The sequence below is a fragment of the Symphalangus syndactylus genome, chromosome 13 (genome assembly GCF_028878055.3).
Source record: "Symphalangus syndactylus isolate Jambi chromosome 13, NHGRI_mSymSyn1-v2.1_pri, whole genome shotgun sequence".
NCBI lineage: Eukaryota > Metazoa > Chordata > Mammalia > Primates > Hylobatidae > Symphalangus > Symphalangus syndactylus.
The window spans coordinates 67,197,394-67,221,316 of record NC_072435.2 but is presented as its reverse complement, the minus strand read 5'-3'; the positions used below and the strand labels follow the sequence as shown (position 1 = coordinate 67,221,316).

Below are 23,923 nucleotides of genomic sequence, written 5' to 3'. Positions count from 1 at the left end.
TAACTTTTAGTTCCAGAACTATTACTGCTGATTTAACTTGCTTTACAAAAGTATGATTCTAGGGTGGGCATGGTGGCTCATGACTGTTATCCTAGCACTTTGAGAGGCCAAGGCAGTAGGATCGTTTTGAAACTAGTTCAAAAGTCAGCCTGGGCAACAAAGCGAGAGCATCTCCACAAAAAACAAAACAATTAGCCAGGCGTGGGTGGTGGTGTTATGCACCTGTAATACCAGCTACTTCGAAGTCTGAGGTGGGAGGATTGCTTAAGCCCGGGAGTTTGAGGCTGCAGTGAGCTATGATCATGCTACTGCATTCTAGTCTGTGTGGCAAAGCAAGACCCTATCTCAAAAAAAATTCCAGAAAAAGAAGTATGATTCTAGTTTGCCTTGGTAAATTGGTCAGTTGACGGTGGAATTTGATATAGGGTAGAAGTTCCATTCAGGGAATGGAAAATTTACAAAGGCCAAATATAAATATAAAACTGCATAATAAAGACACAAACCAAACTGTTAACAATGGTTACCTCTAAAAAGGGATGTGGGATGATGAGAGAAGGGAGATCTAAAAAGGAACTTTTGTTTTTACTCTATATTGAAGGCACAGATCAAACACAAGTTTGAATTTTTGGTAGCACCATGTCTTGTGTTATGGGATTTGCTGTCAGAGTTGTATAAAGACTTGTTTTAGTTTACTTGTACTTTTCCCCATCAGTTATACCTTTCCTCTTTTTCCTTCTTCCCTCCAATAAAAACGTATTCTGAGAAAAGAATCTGCTAAACTACTAGATTTTATATACTAAGCAGTCAACCGTCAGCCAAAAGTAATGAACTTCAAATAAATTATAAGAGGCCTTCTAGTTTCCTGATTCACATGCTTAAAGCAGACCCTGATTCTAAGCATTGGCTTGCATTTAAATTCTATGATACTGACTGCGCATAGTGGCTCACATCTGTAATCTCAGTACTTTGGGAGGCTGAAGTGGGAGGACTGGTTGAGGCCAGGAGTTCAAGACCAGCCTGGGCAACACAGCAAGACCTCCCATCTCTACTAAAAATGAAAAATACAAAAATTAACCAGGCATGGTGGCTTACACATGTAGTCCCAGCTACTCAAAAAGCTGAGACAAGAGGATTGCCTGAGTCCATGATTTCAAGGATGCAGTGAACTATCATTGAGCCACTACACTCCAGCCTGGGTGACAGAGCGAGACTGTCTCAAAAAAATGAAATAAACAGATAAATCTGGATACTAATGAAATCCACCTAACAGACCAGATTCCTTTTCAGGTTTCATGGAGTCAGAGGCTATTTTAAAAAAAAAGAAAGAAAAGAAAAAGGCAAGACACATCCATAGAAATGTGGGAGGAAATAAGATGAAAAAGTCTGTATTTACCAAAGAGCTCCTAGACATGTTGGCAAGATTAAAGGCAAATGGCAAAACACATGGATAAGACACAATTTATGTGAAAATTTAAAATCTACAACACTATGTATTTCTATATGTAAACATATAGATATATTAATACATAGCAAAAAGATACTTGAGGAGTATATACTAGAGACCAATAGTTACTACCATTTGGGAGCACTACCAAAGGGCACTTTGACAGTATGTATTTTTTATTCTTTTCCTAGAACACTTTCTTACATAATTAAATACAAAATGAGGAACTTTTATATTTCTAGAAGTACTACATGATGATTTCCTTAAAATAGCTTGCTACTAAAGCTAGAGTTTAGCAGATACTTCTACTTTTCAACATTATACTTTATCCTTGCTATCCCTCACCTTTCTCTCATTGATCTACACATGTTCAATTGTAAAGAAATCACCTTAGCTTTTTCTTAAATATTTGATAGTGAAGAGATGATACAGTTGCCAGGAAGTATCAAAATCAAGAGTGAGAACTGGTATAGTGGGAATAAAGGCCATTGAAGTAGGCAACTCCACCTCCTCTTGACTTGTGGCTTTAATATGATGCATTTGAAAATATGTGCAGACTTCTAAAGAGAGTAAGATGCTTCAAGAATAAGAGTCCTAACTGGGTATGCTGTGTAACATTAACTCATCATGTTTACTCATATATCTACTGAAGAGAAAATGTTGCAGTAGAAAGGTTAACACGCCAAAGCAGTTTTCCAGAAAAGCAAAAATGTGTAAATCCTAGATAGCACAAGAACTGCTAAAGGTCTATCAATTAAGTGGTATTTATTTAGAAGAGAAGCATTTCTGCTTGAAATTGGAAACTCTCTTAGGAGTATTTCTAAATTTTTTCCATTACATGACACTATTAAAATATTACAACTAGGAAAATTTTGCTCAAAATTGCAACTGTTTTCTTGAAAAGGTAAAGGCCATCAAAGTCAGACATATGTATAGCACGAATTTTGGTCCAGAACACCAAATATATTACTCTGTTATAGTTGATTACAGATAACAGAACAGCAACATACTAAAATCAACGCATATTATGAAATCAAGTAGATGCAGTTCAATGAATCCCAGCTTTTAACTATTAAAGCCTAGGTAATGCATTTTATAATTTAGAGAAGAGTACTTAGGGATCTACTCAGTCTTTATATCTTTAGACATTATTGTGAGGCTCCTGCTGGTCACTACTACTATCTATATCCTTTTCCAGAAAACATCAGGATCTTAAATGGTCACAAATTATGTATTCCCTCTTTGCCACACTGAATCTACAGAGAAAACTGAAAACTCTACAATGGCAAACAAGTCAAAAGGTAGATTCTAAAAGTTAAAGGCACAGATCAAACTACTTTTAGAGATAACGTAACGGGTAATTATAAGAGCAAACATATTATCTGAATATGTAAGATCAACTATCTAGAATCCTGGTAGCACTTATAATACAGAAAATTGAAAACTATATAAGTAAAGAAATAAACAGTATCACAATCCATTTTTAAAATGTTCTTAATATTTGGCATAACGCATAGTTTGCCTTAATTAGAAACTCTTTGATAAAAGTAATGTACTTTTCAAAGTGACTTAAAAAACTGTTAGGTTGTAGTTTTTTATTTACTTGACTTCCATTCTACTCCTCCCTACACTCTTTCCCTATTTTTCCAATTTTATCTTTCATTACTAAAAATCTAAAAGTGAAGTACTACTCTTCTTCTTTACTCTAATGTCAAATATAAAGTACTCCACTAATAACATATGGCTACTATTAAAAAAAAAAGATTTCAATGCAGTAACAGCCATAGCTTTAGGGTATTCTTAGGCAACACCCCAAACAAAACAAATCTGAACACTTATATTTCATACAATAACATAATGCTTTTTTCTTTTCATATTACGGCTTTACCCCAAAAGCATGGCAATATACATTTTTAAAAACAATCTTCCCCTGTAATTACAATAAAACACAAGAAGCAGAATACCCATCATCATTACAGAAACAATGATTGTAACTTTTAACATAATATTCAGGTATTTTTAATCACTATCTTAAAACAATTTTTAATTATATAAGTTAGCTGTATATGCTTACTACTTGAAAAAATACTGGCTCAACCTACCTACTGCTTTTAATACACAACGTGGTAACTTGTGTCTTCCACCTAATAGCACAATTATCAGAAAAAGAATGCAAAAGATATATTAGAGAAATGAAGAAAGTATCAGAAAAATTTCCTCAGCCTTGGTTTATCATCTCTTTGTCTTTCCTTTGTATATATACTGAAGTTGACTGGTCCTCTTTCATTACTCTATTCCTACCCAAAGACCTTTTGGGTTTTAAAGTGACAGCAGCCATATCATGTTGTCTATTGTTGCTATTGAATTAGCCTGAATTACAGGCCCCCACTAAAAAGGATAAAGAAATACATGAGGTTAAGAAAGATAACACAGAAACCAAAGGAGAGAAAAGAAAAAAATATATGGAGAATAGTTATGACCCACCAATAATTATCTGGCAATTCTGGAGCAGAGGTTCCTATCTGGCTGTTTCATTAAAGCAGGATGAAAAGCTGAAGTATAGCTCTCCAATTATCAGGCTTTAGAATGTTTTTTAAAATAAAGCTCAATCTCATCTCTAAATAGTTTTTGTGTCTTTTAGAGATGGAGGTCTGTGTTACCTAGGCTGGATTTGAAATCCTGGCCTCAAGTGATCTCCTGTCTCACTCTCCCAAGTAGCTGGCCCTACAAATGCATGCCTCTGCGCCCAGCTCCTCTAGTTTTTAAAACATATTTCACTGCAATGAGAAAAGCTTATTTCCTATCTACTTCTACAACAGTAAGAATGGAAAAGCTTTCTTCACTCTGTCTGAAAGAGCCAGGAGGGCAAAAACAAAGTACCCTGTGATACCCATGATTCTTGCTGCCTTCCCCGACCCCCACATAAATACTAACTTCAAAGGAAACCAAGAGACTACAGAGTACAATTACCCCATAAAAGAAGACAATTTTGGCTTATCTCCCTGACGCTTCCCACCCCAACTTCCTCAAAAACACATACAGAAAGGTCTGTGTTGAGTTTAGCAAGGACAATAATTAAAGAAGGTAAAGTGAAGGCTCACAGAATGCCTCCTAGTTTAAGTTAAAATTCCAACATCGTAATATCAGGGTGTCAATTCATTCAACTTTTAACCCATTTGAGAAGGTTTAAGTTATTAACTTAAAAATATGGCAGTATTTCTTTTGTAACTACAATCTCTTTACAGCCTCTTAATTGCTCATGCTAACAGCTTTATTACATACTACTGCTTCTTATAAGAAGTAAATCCAGGGGCCATTCCATTTTATCTTAGACATAGTATTTACTAGTTTTCCAAGCATGACAGAAATGAAAAAATATATATATTAGAACAAGAACAATTTATGTTAATTTCTACAATCTGCGTTCCTTCTGTGAGCAGTGCCTGATTCTACTAAAATTAACATATTTAAGTTCAGTCATATGCTTAAGAAAAAAAAATCTAATGAGGGACTAATTTATAAAGTATACACAAATATAATTCTTTAATAAATCTTTCCAGTGTTCACTATATCTGCATTACATGTAATGTTTCCATCCACAGAAACTCAGGATAGTTCTTATAAAATGAAACGAACATTCTGTGTTCATCTCTGGCAAGCAATGAACAAATAGAACTTGCTCACAAAGGATCTAAAAGTGCTGCCTCAGGAACATAAACTACGTGCTATATGAATGAGTCTTGGTAACTGGCTACTATCTGGGATCTCTTCCTCTGCTCATACCACTGAATCCATCTCTTACAAAGCCTATGAGAAAACTAAAGCTATTGCAGAAGTGAAATTCAACATGAGCCACCCAAATTCTTCTAAGGTAACCATTCTAAAGCAAAATCAGCAGAAGTCATCTCTTCTATAACAACAAACAAAAAACCCAAAAGGCAAATGCTACTGCTCAGTCATGAGATGAACTCACAGAGGCAAAAATATGTGACAACGCAATAATTCAAGTAAAGTATGTATGAAAATTTAAACACGCCATGTTCAAGTTAAGACAGAAGTGAAGGGGAGCTATGATCTTTATATTAGTCAAAAAAGCTTAGGCATAATCACCAAATGTTAATTCACTTTACAGTCATCAATGAGACTATTGTATATATTTTTGCACCTTGCGCTTGTAAAAGCAGATAAAATATTTAATATGTAATTTACAATGCATTTTACCAGCTCAGCATACAGGATGTATACAGATTATATCAAAGTAGTAGACAGTTACGGGCCTGTGCAAACCCTGCAAAAATAGTACTTCAGATATCTGCTAATTAAAAACAAAAACAGAAACAAAAACAGTTTGCTGTTTAGAAGTGATACAATTCAAACTACCACAAAATACAAAGGGCTGCAAAAATGTAACCATTCCAACAACATATATAAGTTATTAAATAAAGATTTGATTTGAAAGAATATAAATGAAGCCTTTAAGTAGGTCTTTTCTACATGCATATTATTCCTCATTAAAGAAAAAAATATGTAAAAAGGCCATTGGTAATTGCTTTGTTAACATTTGTAGAAAATGCCAATTCTCTGGTCACAAACTCCACTAAGTTTAGCACTTAAGGTCTCTGCAGTGTTATAAACGTAATTTAAAATACTGTTAATTCTATAATTCCATTGGTAAAATAATGTGACTTGGAGTATGGCAGTCTTCATGTTGAGGGCAATGATCCACAGTTTTGTTCTGTCTTTTAATTTCTTAGGCGTGAACAGTTATCCAGAAGAACAGCACCCTCCACCACTGGTCTGGGCTTGAGGTTCATCATCAATAATCTGTACACCTCGCCTTGCAGTTCCCGGCTGACTAGAGCCATTGCCTTTTGCTCTCTCATCCACTTGTGCTGTTTCTATCATCCCTAAGACAGAGAGAAAGCAAACATTATTAGGACCACAATCTTTGCGTTTTCTCTTTCTAAAATTTCAGTGTAAATTTTAGCTATCACTATGATAGCTATTTCTGACTTTCGACCAACAAAGAAACTAAATATAATGAACATTGTGTCAGCTCGCTAAAACAGCTTCACCTGCATGTTTTAAAAAACTAGTATCAAGTAGTAAGCTTATTTATCCAGTGGTATAATGGCCACAGTGACACCAATAAAGAAAAAAATTTTTTTGCTCTGAACAATTGTCTGTGTACAGGGATAATCCTTAAGATTTTCCAAACACACTCAGAAATATGTCAAAGTTCAAACTATTCCAAGTAATATTTAGGGGGCAGGATTTATTCTTCAACTAGAAATGTAATACTTTTAAGTAAATGATTCTTTTTATTTTTAGTTTTGAGAGACAGGGTCTCGCTTTGATACCCAGGCTGGATGTGCAGTGGTGTGATCATCACTCACTCACTGCAGCCCTTAACTCCTGGGCTCAATTGATCCTCCTGCCTCAGTCTCCTGAGTAGCTATTACAGGTATGCAACACCATGCCTGGCTGATTTTTTTTTTTTTGTTAGAGATGGGGGTCTCACTATGTTGCCCAGGCTGGTCTCAAACTCCTGGGCTCAAGTGATCCTACGGCCTTGGCCTCATAAAGCACTGGAGTTATAGGTGTGAGCCACTGTCCCTGACCACAGCGATATTTGAAGAATAATGGAGTTTAAGATGAGGGAACTTCGAAGAACACAGCGGAAAGACTCACACTACCTGACTGCAAGAACTAGTATAAAGCTACACTAATCAAAACAGTGAGACGATGATAGGAGAAATAGATCAGTGGAACAAAAAAAACAGTCCAGAAATAGACCCCGTAGATATGATCTCTTGATTTTTGACATAGTTGCCAAGGTTATTCAATGAAGAAAGAACAATATTTTCAAGAAACAGTCCTATTAATAGAACTGGACATCTATTGTAAAAAAAAAAAAAAAATCAGCCTTAACCCATACCTTAACATCTTATGCAAAAAACAATGAAAAATGAATTATACACTTAAATGTAAAACATGAAACAAAATTTCCAGAAGAAAACACAGGAGAAAAATCTTCATAGGAGAAAATTTTTGTGACTTTGGCTTACACAAAGAGTTCTCATGTAAGACATAAAACATCAATCATAAAAGAAAAATAGATAAACTGGACCTCACTGAAACTTAAAACTGCACTTTAAGAGACACAGATAAGAAAAATGAGAATACACAACACAGACTGGGAGAAAGTATTTACAAAACACGTATTTGACAAGATGAAGGAAGAAAAGTGGGTGTCCTTAAAATAGAAAAGGGCTCTTAAACTAGAGACTGCTCTTGATTAATGGTTTACAAGTTGAGGTATGTGTGACAATCCAACAAGATGAAATAAGAAAACATTATAAATTCTATATCTACTTATTTTTAACTTTTCAAAATTTCTATTTTTTGGGTATGTTTTAAAATGTACATATTAGTACTTGTACATGTTATATAATTTCTAAATAAACATGTGGAGCATGCAAAAATTGTTTTGAAGATGTGATATTTATAACATTTGTAAGCCACTGACTTAGTGCATTGTTATTTAAAAGCATTATCACAAGGAAGGAAGGGAAGGAGGGAGGGAGGGAAGGAGGGAGGCAAGGAAGGAGGACATCCTGAGGGCTAGCATCACCACCACCTGGGTGCTTGTAGAAATGAGGACCTCAATCTATCCCACACCTATTAAATCAAAATTTGCATTTAATAAGATCCCCAAGTTGTTATGTACAGCATTGGCTCTTATATTTTAGTGTGCATTGGAATCATATGAAGCGTTTGTTAAAACACAGATTCTGGGCACCATCCCTAGAAATTCTGATTCGGCAGGCTTGGAGAGCCCAAGAATTTGCATTTCTGACATATTCTCAAGTGATATTGATGCTGCTGATCAGGGAACATCACTTACATAATCACTATTCTAGAAGAATTATGAATGACTTGAGGGTTTTATAGAACTAATTTATTCCAAAATGTGTGTGTGTGTGTGTGTGTGTACACACACACACACACACACACATATACATATCAATATTCTTTTCTAGAGAGAGAAACCATGATTTCATCAAATTCTCAAACAAGTCTAAAGTCCCTAAACTCAGATATGCATTTTATTGGTAATATAAGAAATGACTTTCAGAGTATATATAAATTTATTTTCCTTTTTCTTTAAAACTATAAACTTTTTAATATGGAAAATTTCAAACATAAAGTAGAAAATACAGCATAATGAAAATCCATCACCCAATTTCATCTATAACCCTAAGCATCCCTACCATTATTTTGAGTCAAATCTCAGACCCATAATTTTATTCCTAAATTATTTTAATGTCTTTAAAAGATAAGAACTCCTTTTATAAAGCATAAACACAATACCATAATCACACCTAAAAAATTAATAGTATCTTAATATCATCAAATATCTTGTTTCACAAACACTCTTTTTCACTAGTTTGACAAATTGGTGTCCAAATAAGGTCCATTCATTGCAGCAGGTTGTTACAGGTCTTAAATCTGTTTTAATATGTAAATTCCCCTTCCACTTTTAATACTTATGCATATATTATAATATACATTTAGCCCATACCATACTTATGATTTCATAACCATTAATTACTGCTTGAAACAGGGTTAAAGTAGGTATTTATGCGTTAAAAAAAATAGTTACAGCACTTCAGAAATATTACCAATAGTCAATAGTTTAAAAAGAACCAATTCTTTGAAAAGTAACACTGGTGTAAACTACATACTATTTTTTAAGAAATAAAAACCAAAAACCATTTCTAAACAAACTAAATCTGAATATACCTACTTTTACAAAGGTCAAGAAAGAGTTCCTCAATTCCTTTGTTCTGTTTGGCTGAAGTATGATAATGTTTTGCTCCCACAGATTCTGCATACCTTAAAAAAAAGTAACATCGGTGATTGATGTAAAATATTATTCATGATTTTGTCTTAACTGCTTTTTTATAGTAACAGTTTTAGTGACATATTAATTTACTCAAGTTTAGTGAAATTAAGTTTATATAGCTATTTAACTTCTCTATACATTAAATCAAATTTTAAATAACACAAATATAACAAGCCTCGAAATTTTTATAGATTAATTTGGGACTCAAATACTTCAAAAGTTTTTGTGGCTTACTGCCTATTTGATCATGATAGTTTTGTATCACTCATATTTTTTACTGAAGTCAAAAAGGGAAGTAAGGGCTTTATTGCCATAAGCCCAGAAATTACCGTGTAAACATGCTTCACTGAATCCAACACCTCAATTCACGTTAAGAGATTTGAGTGATATCTAAGTGGTAAAGCAAAATGTATAAAGAGGAAGATTTCTACTAGGGAGTGATGGGGAATGGGAGGGTCACAGTACTTACGACTCTGCTTCTTGAATGGAAACATGTCTCTCCTTTTCTAAGTCTATTTTATTACCTATTTTGAAAAAAGTAAATATCTTTATACTGATTTATTTTCATAACAAAATTAAGCCAATTCTAAATATAAAATTGCCATTTTAATTACCAGCAAAAATAATGCAAATCCCCACCAGACTTCTAAATGTCTTGAAATTATAAAGTTAAGCCTTGTGATCTGAGGGTTGTTCATGCCTCCTCCTCCTTCAAATGACTCAATTCATACCTTTCCTGAATCTACAGCCTCTGACAAAGAAAACAACTTTTCCAAAGAGACAGGCACTCTTTTTTGATTTTGGGGGATACCAGAGACCTAGAGATAAACCTATGATTCTTAGGCAAGTGTAAATGATCAAAAGTAAGAGCAAAATTTTCTACAGTTCCCATTAACTTAGAGCCGGTCAATAATCAAGTATGGCTACCTTAGTGTTTACTAAAATACATTAAGATAGCCTCTTGGATCCTATGAGTATTTTGGTTTCCTGGATGATATAAGCTCGTTAAAGTAAAAATTAAAGTGTACAGATTTTTAAGTACTCCACAGTCATAAGAGGAAAAACTGTATTCTTCTTTTTTTTTTTTTTTTTGAGATGGAGTCTCGCTCTGTCACCCAGGCTGGAGTGCAGTGGCGCTATCTCGGCTCACTGCAAGCTCCGCCTCCCGGGTTCACGCCATTCTCCTGCTTCAGCCTCCTGAGTAGCTGGGACTACAGGCATCCGCCACCACGCCTGGCTAATTTTTTGTATTTTTAGTAGAGACGGGGTTTCACCGTGTTAGCCAGGATGGTCTCGATCTCCTGACCTCGTGATCCGCCTGCCTCGGCCTCCCAAAGTGCTGAGATTACAGGCTTGAGCCACCGTGCCCGGCTGGAAAAACTGTATTCTTTGTTTAAAAAACAATTTTAGTGAGTTATTAAAACTTAATATATGTATATCATGCAGATTTAAATTATAAGGTTAGCTCTCCTTAAATAAAGGAACCCAGCTGAGATTATACTTTTAAAAAAAGCCACCAGAACAAAAATGAAGAAACTGCAAAATACTGATTCCTTGAACTTAAGATGAGTTGGTTGGACACACAGAGTGCTAAAGGTAATAAAAACAGTAGATAACGATAAGGAAAAATACCCTACGGAAGGACACTTAAACAAATATTTTTATTCTTCTATTATGGCTTTCAGGGAGAAAAAAGAGAAATCTTATAAATAAGGTTACTTTTTTTCTTGGAACCATATAGATTCTAGTAGACAATTTCAGATAAATTTCAGATAAGGCACTGAAATAAGCACCCAATAAAAGATAAAATGTTTAGCACTGAGGTGGACAAGTCCAAAGGTTCTATATATTGAGGACCTCGAACAATCTGAGAACCTAGTTCCTGGCAACTACAAGAAACTATCTGCCACCATAGCCTAAGAATCAGAGAGAGGGAAGTAGACAATACTAAAGCTCAGTGGATACCAACAAATTCAGTAACAAACTCTTCCTTCTTTGAACAGCTATCTACCACAGCAAGAAGTTTCATACTAGTTCTAACTTCCTACATTATATTTGTCATTGGAAATTTTAATTAGCTAAATATGACAATGTCTGACGGTAACCAGAGGAAAAACCATCGTGTTATTCTGTAAAGAATGCAAAAAGCACCACCTGGTGGCCAGTGGCTGCAACAAACAGGAACAAGATTCTGCCTCATAAAGGTAAAATAAGATAGTCTCCTACTAAAAGTAGCAATATTAATTTTGCTTCAATTACCTAAAACCCTATGGAATTTTTTTTCTAGGTATTTAATGGCTCATTTTCTAAATTCCATCAATATCATCAATACCTATAAAAAGAGTGAAGAGAGGAAAAGTAGGCAATCACCTTACTGCCTCAAATGAACATTTAGGAGAAATTATTCAGACACTGCTTTATTATTTAATAATATTTTAAATGACTAATTTTAATAAATCAGGCCATTAATAAATAGCTATCTATCTTAATAACCTATTATTTTAAACTTAAAACATTTTAAATCTAAATAACTATTATTTCTTTGAATAATCAGTGTTCACAATGGATTGACAGCACAGAATACATTGCAGAAACCTGACTGGCTAGTGACCGACCTCTTTACAAAGCTCAAAAACCCTTTTAGTTTCTATGTTTTTTCAAAAGCGAGACAGCTAAGGAGTAAGGCTTTGAGACTCATATCTGCTTCAATACTACTGTGCAGCTACATAGGGAACTTTCTGATAGGCTTAAAACACCTGAAAACAAGGACAATAACCAAAGTAAGCACCTACTTAAAAGTATAGTACTATAAAGAATTAAAAACATAAACAAATAGGCTGAGACTATTGGAAAGGGAGAGAAAAAGCTACCCTCTAAGTTAAGCAGATCTTCCTTAAAAATACGTATTTGAATTAAGAACATAGAAGGGGCATGTCCACTGCTAAGGGCAAACGGCCTAATAATGACACAGAACTAGAATCATATTATGCTTAGACTGGATGGTTGTGGGGCACAGTGGAAAGAAGCTTTCAAAAAGCTTTTAAATGTGATAAAACTTGTTTTTAAGTCCTTGCTTACTCCATAACTGTAATTTTTTTTGTTTTGCATTTTTTTGAGACAGGGTCTTGCTCTGTCACTCAGGTTGGAATGCAGTGGCGTGAACACGGCTCTCTGCAGCCTCCACCTCCCGGGCTCAAGCGATTCTCCTGCCTCAGCCCCCTGAGTCGCTGGGACTACAGGCACACGCCACCGCATCTGGCTAATTTTTGTATTTTTTTGTAGAGATGGGGTTTTGCCATGTTGCCCAGGCTGGTCTCAAACTCCTGGACTCAAGCAGTCTGCCCACCTTGGTCTCCCAAAATGCTCAGATTAAAGGCAAGAGTCACCACGCCTGGCCATAACTGTAATATTTTGGACAAATTAGTTAACATCTGTTAAGTCTCACTGTGTGCATGTGTCGCTAACAAACCTCGCAGGGTTGATGTGAAAATAAGATATATGTAAAAGGCCTAGCATATATTATATGCTCAATAAGAACAGTTATTAATATTAATGACATTCATCACAGTGAATGATCAAATGGAAAGTCAATATTGTTATAAGAGAATTAAAGTCCATGATAGGTAACACAAACTTACTCCCGACCTCAAATGATCCACCTGCCTCAGCCTCCCAAAGTGCTGGGATTACAGGGGTGAGCCACCGCACCTTGCAGGTAACACACTCTACCACCATCCTACTGGCTTCATCTAGCTAACTGAGTTTATCTAACACTTGGTCTAGGAAATTTTCCCTTATCTCCCCCTTGCACCCCAAATCTAGTTTGCTTGCTTTTGCGCTCTCAAAGCACTCCGTTCTGCATTTCCCTTCCATAGCATTTATTATAACATATAATAGTAGCTTGTTTTCCTCTTTTTTTTCCACACAAGAAACTCTGGGAGGACAAGAACCACATCTATTTTGTTTACTTATTCACTACATTATTCCCAAAGCCTGGCACATAGTAAGCAATGAAGTGTTCATTAAGGATATGGGCTTGAAGTGGCAGGCAGATCTGAGTTAAAATCTCAGGTCTACTTCTAACAAGCTATGTGACTTTGGGAAGTTGCAAGGTCTCTAAGCACATTTTTTCATCTGTAAAATGAAATGGTCTTCCCCTCAGCATTGTCAGGAGGCTTAAATGAAATAAAAAATGTGTAGTTCTTAAAACAGTGCCTGGCACTCAATAAATGGTGACTACGATTAATAATAAATATTTTTTCAAGAAACATACAAATATTAAGGATAGACTAGATGCAGAATACTATCAACCACAGCCAAGGGTGCCTATCAATGGATTAATGACAACCTACAGGAAAAACTCTCTGCTATTGAAACAGGTGGTTCTCTATTACTGGTTAGCACATGGATATCAGAGACTTAGATAAGGACCTAGGAGGTTAAGTATTCAATTTACACATGAAAATGCTACTAGACTGTATATCAAACATAAAGATTCAAACATGACAAACTGAAATTTCTACTTAGCTTAAATAGTTACATGAGAACAAGCTGGGAAACACCTGACTGAATAGCAATACTTATAAAAAAGGACTTGAGATTTTGGATAACTATAACCTACGTAAAAGAGACTAGCTGATATGTCTGCTAAAAATTTAAGCAGTCTCAGGCAATCCTGATAGAAGGCCAATGTGAGGAGAGAGACAGGGTCTGTAAGAACACACTAGCTCAACAACGTTTGGATTCTATGGTTTATTTCCAAGTATGGGAGACATACTGACACAATAAAATAAACCTAGGAGAGAAAATGATCAGGATGATCAGAATGTCTGGAAGGTAAGCTACATAAAAAAACAGCTGATCTAGAGAATTTAAGACTTAAAGTGAGCTGTTTAAGTAGTATTCAAAAGCTTGAAAGGTTATCTTATGTAAACAGAAAAGAATAAATTCTTGTCAAATGTTTACCTCTATGCCAAGTGTTTTTCAAATCATTATGTAATCTTCATCATAACCCTGAGAAGTAGTATTATTATTTCAAAGTTACTAATAAAACAGAAGAGAGAATAAACACTGAACTACAACAACAGAGAATAAAAATCAAGAAGTGGGAAAAACAATGCAAATGTCCCTCAATAGCAAAACGGATAAACTATGGGGTATTCATAGATTAAAGTATTAGACAGCAATCAGAATAAAATGAACTACAACTATATACAACACAGAGGAATCGTAGGCACATAATGTAAAGTCAAAAAAGCCAGACACAAAAAGAGTTAATATTATATGATTCCATTTATATAAAATTCAAAACAAAACTAATTCATGCAGTAAAAAGGATAGTGATGGGGGTGGGGAATGGTGAGGGGAAAACTGTAAGTGCTGGGATGAAAAAGCAACACAACTCAGGGTCCTTAGGTACTGCTTACACCGTGGGATTTTCATATCGTGAAAATTATGTTATTGAAGATTTGTACACTTTTCTGTACATACAATGAAAAACACACTTTAAAAATCAGTTAAGGATACAGGGAGTATGATTTCAGCTAAATGTGAAGAAAAATTCGTTTATTGCACTATGTCAGAAAAAATAAGTTGTTCTCCAACACCAGCGTGTATGTACACTAAATCAGAATTAACAGCACACAGTGCCTGGTACAAAGAAGCCACTCAAAAATACTTGTAGAAGGAAGAAAGGTGGGGTGAAAAGAGGGAATTAATTCTTAGTCCCATCCATAGAGATTTTGATTTAGTGTATCTGTAACGAGGCCCAAAAAACTTTTTTTTTAATCCTTTAAGTTACCCTAATAAGTTTGGGAAAAGTGGTAAATAAGCTCACAGAAGTTTTTTTTTTTTTTTTTTTAAACGGCAGACTGGAGTTTTATTATTACTCAAATCAGTCCCTGAGTTCTCAGAATTCTCCCAACTCTGAATTCCAAGTAAAATTCCATGTCACACTTGTCAAGAGAAGAAAGTGAGAGCTTTCTATACTTCACACTAATAATTAATAAACATAATAATATTAAATGGAGTATTTGACCCTACCTGAGGCAGTAGGCTACCAGATCCAATATTTCTAAAACTTCTTGTAATATGAACATTAAAAATATACACTTTATATATAAATATTTTTAAAGAAACCAATTCACTATCTGGCAACCACTCTCTCTGATGCTCCAGTGAAAGTATCTTCCCTGAGGTTCAATTTAATGCTATGCCTTCAACTTTTAGAGAGGGGCATCATAAAAGGTACTTCATTAAACATTAAAAAAACAAACAAACACACTTTAAACTATTCATGAGCTTATTTAACTTAGATGATTTTTTAAATGTTACTTTGTGACCTTGGTCAAGTAACAAGCTCTTGGGGTTTCCTTGACTTTATGTATATGTTAGTAATTTCTATCTTCAGAAAGATGATCAGAATCCCAAAATATTAAATCTTCAGTCATTCATCTACTATGGCCACTTCCACTCCTAGTAAGTCCATATACCACACAAAGTTACACAAAACTCAGTAATGATTAGCTGTAGCTTTGGTTCCAAACCTCCAAGTAGCCTACTACTTCAGTGTTCCAGTCTGAAACATTCCTGCCTAACCTAACATCTAGCATCTAGACCAAAACGCAGGGGAAATCATCTTGCTTTTTTCCCCCAAGACTTGCCCCTGATCTGAGACTATAAAGCTACCAGTGTAACGGTGGCAAGAGATAAGAAATATAAACTCAAGTTAAAAAAAATTCTTGGTCGGGTACAGTGGCTCACGCCTGTAATCCTAGCACTTTGGGAGGCTGAGGCGGGTGGATCATGAGGTCAGGAGTTTGAGAACAGCCTGGCCATATGGTGAAACCCTGTCTCTACTAAAAATACAAAAATTAGCTGGGCGTGGTGGTGCGTGCCTGTAGTCTCAGCTGCTCGGGAGGCTGAGGGAGGAGAATCCCTTGAACCCAGGAGGCAGAGGTTGCAGTGAGCTGAGATCATGCCACTGCATTCCAGCCTGGGTGACAAAGTGAGACTCCGTCTCAAGAAAAAAAAAATTCTTAAAGCTAAAAGCAGAATTTCCCCAAACTGACCATTCCATTCTTTCATTTCCCCAGATATTACCTTTGTCTTCCACTGAAATGATCCTACCCTGGCTTCTCCTGTATTGCTTTTAATATTATCAGGTATGTAGAAAGAAAGCGAGAAAACAGCATGAGGCTATACATTGTAAGGATTAGTAACGTAAGAGTCAGAATGACTTCATTTCAAATCCGATCTCTGAAAGCTACCTGACACTGGGCAAGTTATTATCTCCAGGACTCACCTTCCTCTATAAAACCCTCATAGGATTATGAGAACTACATGAGATAACATCTGTGAGTACACAGCACAGTGTCTAGTATACTTCTATTGCTCAATACTTGTGATATCATAGAAATAATAATCTAGAGAAAAAGGGAACCAAAGAAAAATTCTAGGAGTCCAAAAGTGAGTTGCAGAGTTCCTTTATACCCATTAGGAATATTCCTCCACCCTGGGATCATGATCTACTGGTATCCTTATGGTCAAATCTGACCATTACTCAAACATGTGTAGTTAAATATACAGAATAAGAACACAGGCCTAAGTCATTTCCTTAATTTTATTTTAAAGTAGTTATTAAACTTTTTTTCTAGGCAAAATCATACAGTGAAAAAGAAAGGTCAAATTGAAGCAAGGCTGGGAAACTTGAAGCCCCAACTGTTTAGTTTCCAATTTGCTCCCCAAGGCATTCCTCAGAGTTTGAATCTCCTGGAAAATCACTTCTAAATCCTAAATTATTCTTTTTTTTTTTTTTTAAGACAGGGTCTTGCTCTGTTGCCCAAGCTGGAGTGCAATGGTGCGATCTTGGCTCACTGCAACCTCCACCTCCTGGGTTCAAGCGATTCTCCTGCCTCTGCCTCCCAAGTAGCTGGGATTATAGGTACCCGCCACCACGCCCAGCTATTTTTGTATTTTTAGTAGAGCGGGGTTTCACCATGTTGGCCAGGCTGGTTTCAAACTCCTGACCTCAGATGATCTGCCTGCCTCAGCATCCCAAAGTGTTGGGATCACAGGCGTGAGCCACTGTGCCCAGCCTATTCTTTTTTTATTTTTTTGAGATGGAATCTCACTGTATCACCCAGGCTGGAGTGCAATGGTGTGACCTTGGCTCACTGCACCCTCTGCCTCCCGGATTCAAGCGATTCTCTCACTTCAGCTTCCCAAGTAGCTGGGACTACAGGCAAACGCCACCATGCCTGGCTTTTTTTTTTTTTTTTTTTTTTTGTATTTTTATAGAGACAGGGTTTTACCATGTTGACCAGGCTGGTCTTGAACTCCTGACCTCAGGTGATCCACCCACTTTGGCCTCCCAAGGCGCTGGAATTATAGGCGTGAGCCACCGCACCAGGCTAAATCCTAAATTATTCTAAAATATTTATATTAATATGCCATTCTTCCTTTCTCATATAACTTTAAAACAAAAATTACTTTTTATAACGTCTTCAATAACACATTAAGGAAACAGAGGACTTTTTTTTAAAAAAAAGTAATGATGCTTACCAACTATACATAAACAGATTTCATTTCCCAACATTTTCCGTAATTCTTTGACCCAGTTTTTTACCTGTATACACAAAACAGCACATATTAAAACGAATCCTGTTGGAATTACTACTATCACAACACCCAAAAAACTCAACACTGTCAAAATACCTCAGAATTTTAAGAGTCTATATTATTTAGTTATTACTAGAAATGATTCACTGAAGAATCATTTATTGCCAGGTTGTATTGCAAACTATATACATGTAAACATACAATGGAAAAATATACAGAAGCAACTCTAATTATAAATTTGCATCAGTCTTCTACAGATCCAAGCAAAGCTATTCACTAGAGCAAAAGCATATCAACGCCAGCTTCTGATAACAGGTGCTTTAACAATATAGATAACAGTATCACTTTGGACTTAGGAACACATGGGTTTAAAACAGTCTTTTATACCCTAATTGATTCCTAAATAGAGGGCAAAGGAGCTTTAGTGTCACACACTTAAAGACAAAAAAAAAAATGTATATAAGCACCAAAAAAAATTAGAGTGCTAAAATAATTCCATCATTTAGTGTATGACAGGGTTTTGCAACCTTGGCAATACTGACATTTTAGTACAGATAATTCTTTGTTGTGAGGCACTGTTCTGTGCAATGTATGATGTTTATTTTAGTAACATCACTGACTTCCTACCCACTAGATGCCAAGAGCATCCGCCAGTTGTGACAACCAAAGATGTCTCCAGGCATTGTCATCCCCGGTAGAGAACCAATGATATACAGTAACTCCAGTTATGAACTGATTCTCCAGTATGAATGAAGCATAGTAGTAGACACAGTTGGCAGTAAACTGGAATTAAGTAGATTAATCTTTTGAACTCATGATTTTAAATGTTGATTATAATAACAGAATAAAAGGCAAACTTGGACACCTGCCTTCATTCTTTGCAATGAAATTTAATCTGGATGTAATCAAATCACGCTGAACTTATATACCCTCCTGAAAAAATACACATCTATCTGTAAATTCCAAAAATTACATTAGCTATGTGACAACCACTTACTGTGCATCTGGTCTTATGGTGTACAAATGTAACACTTCCACATTCCTATTCTCTACAGAATGCAGAGAAACTATCTGTGGCAACCCAAAATCCTTACAAAAGCAAAGGTAGTTATCATCACCACATTATCTTTAAAACAGCACTGAATGACAGTTTTCTCAGTATAGCCCCGTCTTTTTGTTTCATTCACATATATGTATAAAGTTTTCAAAGCATTTAACTTCCACTTTATTGATTTCACATAAGAAAAATCTGACTTAAAATTTTATGCCAATACAATTGGCATAAAATATACATCTTCATCACCTCAAAAGAAACACAGCAGAATCCAATTATGTATTCCTCTCTTCCATGTGCATATAGTATCACAACCTACTAATCTCATCAATTTTTTTAAAAAAAGCTTGTTAGTCATTCCAAATTAGATACCCCTCCACAAGCACTCTATCTATTCTTTACAAACCCTATACATTTTTGGTGAGTTAGAGATGGTCACAAATTCTTTGCCAATCTTCCCATTAAGTGGTAGAGTCAGATTCCCCACCCTCTGAATTTGGGCTGCCCTTGTAACCTGCTTTGACAAGAGAATGTGGCAGAAGTAATGCTGTGCCAATCCCAGACTTAAGAAGGCCTGGTAGCTTCTACTCTTAACTCTTGGGATCCAGTTGTCATATACAAAGCTTAAGGTAGAATACAGAATAATGACAGAGCACATAGAGAGAGTACTGGACGATAAGACACCAGATATAGTGAGAGGCCAGATGGAGAACTAGGCCTTCTTGGATATTCCAGCCTCAGCCAAACTCCTAGTTCTGTGCAGCTCTATGAGTGACTTCAGTGACATCACAAAGAACAGTGGACCTGCCTGGTCAATCCACAGAATCATGACAAACAATAAATTATTGTTTTAAGTCAGAAATTTGGGGGGTTTTGTTACATAGCAGTAGAGAACTGGTCACTTTTCAACCTAAATGACTCGATCTTCTTTTTTTTTTTTGAGATGGAGTCTCGCTCTGTCACCCAGGCTGGAGTCCAGTGGCACGATGTAGGCTCACTGCAACCTCCGCTTCCCCAGTTTAAGCAATTCTCCTGCCTCAGCTTCCCAAGTAGCTAAGATTATAGGCATATGACACCACACCCAGCTAATTTTTTTGTACTTTTAGTAGAGATGGGATTTCACCATGTTGGCTGGGCTGGTTTCTAACTCCTGACCTCAAGTGACCCGCTGTCCTCAACCTCCCAAAGTGCTGAGATTACAGGCGTGAGCCACTGTGCCTGGCCTCAATCTTCTCTTAATAAAATACTTAAACTATGTCCTTTCATGCAAAAAGCCAGAGGGAGATAACAAACAGCAGCACCAAAATAACTTTTAAAAATCATTAAATCTACAAGGTACCTATCGTTTCATTTTCTACTTCTTGGATTAAGTTTTTCCATATATCATTAATAACCCAAGGGCTAACTTGTATATCTGCTCTATCAGATTTAACTGGGAAAAAAAAATTAAGAGAAAAAACAAAACAAACAAGGTAAGTAATTTTACCAAGAACAAGCCTGTAACTCAAGGCAAGAAAAGCTTCTTCCTTGGCATTACTACCTGTAGTTACATATTGTTGAAATATTCTAAGAACAGCTTTAGGAGGAAAGGTCAAATAAGTAACCCATCTGATTGTGATGAAAATTCAGAGGTAATTAAATGGTAACTCATTTTTGGTCCCAAACAACTTTAAGAGTCATTCATATGTGGTGTGTATTTGAAGGGAAAACTAATGAGATAACTTTAAGAATGTCCTTTTAAAACTTTTATTATATTTGGCAAGGAGAAAGCTTAAATGTGATTTTGTTCCTCCTTTTTTCTATTCACAATAAAGGAACCTGTCCAGCCACACCAAGTTTAAGAGCCCAATGCATATGGAATTAAGGAAATTTATGTGATTTTTTCCTTAAGAGGGAAAAACAAAAGCCCCCATATTTTTCTGAAGCTCAACTTCAAATATTTCCCTTCTCTAATATTTGAGAAAGCCATGTAATAAGCCATTAATTATTCTAATGTAAATTAATTCATATGAATTAAATATTTCATTAAACATATGAGTATACCTCCATGTTGTAGGTAAAAAGAAAAATAAAATGTAAGTGGTCACCAGTTATGCACAAATTATATACTTTATTTTTAAAAACAAAACTAATCACATTAGTGAACAAAGGTATATTAATGGAAATTTGAAAAATTACTATTGTTCTTCTAAGACATCTACCCATGAATAGAATACCTTCTGAAAAGAATCTTCATCTGTTATGTCATAAACTAAAATAGCTCCATTTGAATCTCTGTAGTAAATTGGACCCAATGCATGGAATCTCTCTTGACCTGCCGTATCCTAAAGAAAGCAACAAATGCTTATTAGATCAGAAGAAAAATACAAATCCGCGATTGCAACTACGGTGAACTTTTCGATTAATTGGAAAATATGGCATAAAGTCACAGACAACCACAAAACCCTACTAACAGAAACAAAACAGCAAAACAGGCCACACACAAAATTTTTAAGTTATGACCAATATGTAATATTTTAGTGATATACAAAAGTTACTTTTTCCCTCCCAACCTTCCTCCTCCTCAGCAACTTCCCCACCCCCATTAAAATACCAGTTTCAGTTGCCAGAGGGTCAAAACAGCCAACACAGTATTATAAGCCAGGAATACGCTCTGCCCTAAGTTTAAGTTCCCACACTGGGAGAGACAGAGAAACGGCACATGCATCAAGATCACCAGTCAACAAGTATCCGCTGCATTATCCTCACCCTACTCTCCACCAGCCATTCCCTTAGAAGGCTGGAATATGGAGACACAGGGTGGGGAAAAAAAGGCCAGGGAAGCTGTCCACCCACCCTGTCCTCTCTCTGAAGTGGAACCCTTCTGAGTTGACCCTTCTCCAGTTGAAAAGTTATGACAGCAATATTCAAATATACAATTATATTCCAGATATAATTCTCAACCAGATTTCAAGATTCTTTTTAATTAAAAAAAAAAAAAAGTGTTGGCTAAGCTCCAATTAACTTTAAAAAAAAGAAAAAAGGAAGAAGCCTCCATGCATAAGAGTTGAAAAAGTTCACTTACCCATATGGCAAGGTTTACTCTTTTCCCACCAATATTTAACTTCTTTGTTAAGAATGATGCCTAAAAAGACAAATGTACATTAAACAATGTTTCATATAAAATAAGGTTCTTTATCCTAGCAACTATAGATGAATGAATCATCTCAATGAAAAAGTTATCTGGGAGAAAAAGTAATCACCAAGTTTTAAATTAATGATCGAAATTGTTTCATTAAAGATAAGACATTATTTACAGTTTTATCTAAAAAAAATCTTGTTTTCTGAAAATAGGTTATACAAAACACACAGAAAATAAGTATTTTTTTCTTAATATTTTTCCTTATCTATATGGAACAAAATTTTCCCTAGAGCATTTAATTTGATGCTACCTTATCTACTCACAGAAAGAAAGAGTCTAAGAGGTTTCTAAGATAAAATAAATGTTTACTGGTGGTTTACTTAACGTACAAATATCAGTATTATTCAAAATGGTTCCACAATTACTTCATAACTCAATTGTTTAACATATATTCAATAATTATCCTAAGTATTAATGTCAGAGAAATGAAAGGACATGATTCTACCCTTTATACTCTATTAGAGAAATAGAAATAAAGAAAATTACGATTCCATGTGATCACTGCTAAAATGGAGGGTCTTGCCAAATACACTGTAAAGATAGTACTGAGAAAGGAAGTATAACAGTTGTCTGAATGAATCAAAGGCGGCTTCAGACAGAAGGTAATGATCTCCCCTTTAGGAGCAGTATGGATTGTTCCTGATAGATGAGTGAAGCCACTGAAGCCTCAAACACATGACCCCATCCCACAGGGAACTCCAAGTGGGTATGGTCAATACCAGAGATGAGAGTACATAGATGGACTTTACCTTGTGGGTCTCAATAAAACCTGTTCTAAGACACCAGACATGTATTTAGACACACACACACGTCAGGTATACTTTGGAAATGCTACTTATTGATTTTTATACACCAACAATGCACATTAACACATTAAGATGCTGCCAAAAGGAAGGCTAGCTGACTGTATTTATACAAGCATTTCCCAAACTCATTTGAACTCTTTTTCCCTGATTTTCTTCTGTATAGCACTGAATCTGTTTTTCCTGGAAAAATACCAACTTCATCCTAAAGAACAACTGTTTGAAGAAACAGGACTACTGACAAGGGAGAATCACTGAATGGTTTCAAGCAATGGGGAAACAGATCTATATTTTAAGAGAATGATCCTGGGATAGGAAGGGAGGTTGGACTAGAAAAGATAGGTAGAAAGAACACTATTACAAAATTGGAGAAAAATATAAAAAAGGAGATCTGAACTAAGACCATGAAGATAGGAAAGAAAGAAGAGAATCAAGAGTTACTGAAGACGAAATATATCCAGAATCCAGAGTCAGCTGACATGTTTAAAAAAAAGGAATAGAGAGCTGAGTTCAGACCTGTATAGAGATAGTCATATTTAGGTGTATTTAGATAGAGAAAGTACAAAGAAGGTGAAACAGATAAAAGGTCAGGATGGTGAATTACTGAAGGAAAGAAACAATTGAGGTTTCTTTTACCTCAATTTCAGGAAGGTCTTTTTGCTATGGGCACACCACAGAAAATTAGAACTAAGAAAAGGCCACTGGATGTAGTGATTAAGGAGTCTACAGATAAATATAAATGGCAGAGCTGGGTTCAAACCCATGTATGTCTGCCTTCAAGGCCCAAGCTATTCTCAAGATATTTTTGTAAATAAAATAAAAATTATACAGAAAAGAAGAAAAATAAATTAAATGTCAAAACAGCAAAGTAACCTGAAAAATGAGAAGACCAAATATATGTTATGACAATAAA

At 35.5% G+C, this 23,923-nt stretch overlaps 1 protein-coding gene across 1 annotated transcript in view; it reads right to left on the bottom strand.

Annotated features, from left to right (window-relative positions):
* Window positions 1-5,616: 5,616 nt before the first annotated feature.
* RAB21 (RAB21, member RAS oncogene family) overlaps window positions 5,617-23,923 on the bottom strand; it is a 31,571-nt gene continuing 13,264 nt past the window's right edge. The window contains exons 2-7 of the mRNA XM_055235651.2: window positions 22,091-22,150; window positions 21,243-21,350; window positions 17,916-17,979; window positions 9,823-9,877; window positions 9,255-9,343; window positions 5,617-6,351 (exon numbers count right to left, since the gene is read on the bottom strand). Of these exons, the coding sequence (XP_055091626.1) occupies window positions 6,209-6,351; window positions 9,255-9,343; window positions 9,823-9,877; window positions 17,916-17,979; window positions 21,243-21,350; window positions 22,091-22,150 (519 nt within the window). The 3' untranslated portion in view covers window positions 5,617-6,208. The remainder of the gene's footprint in view (window positions 6,352-9,254; window positions 9,344-9,822; window positions 9,878-17,915; window positions 17,980-21,242; window positions 21,351-22,090; window positions 22,151-23,923) is intronic.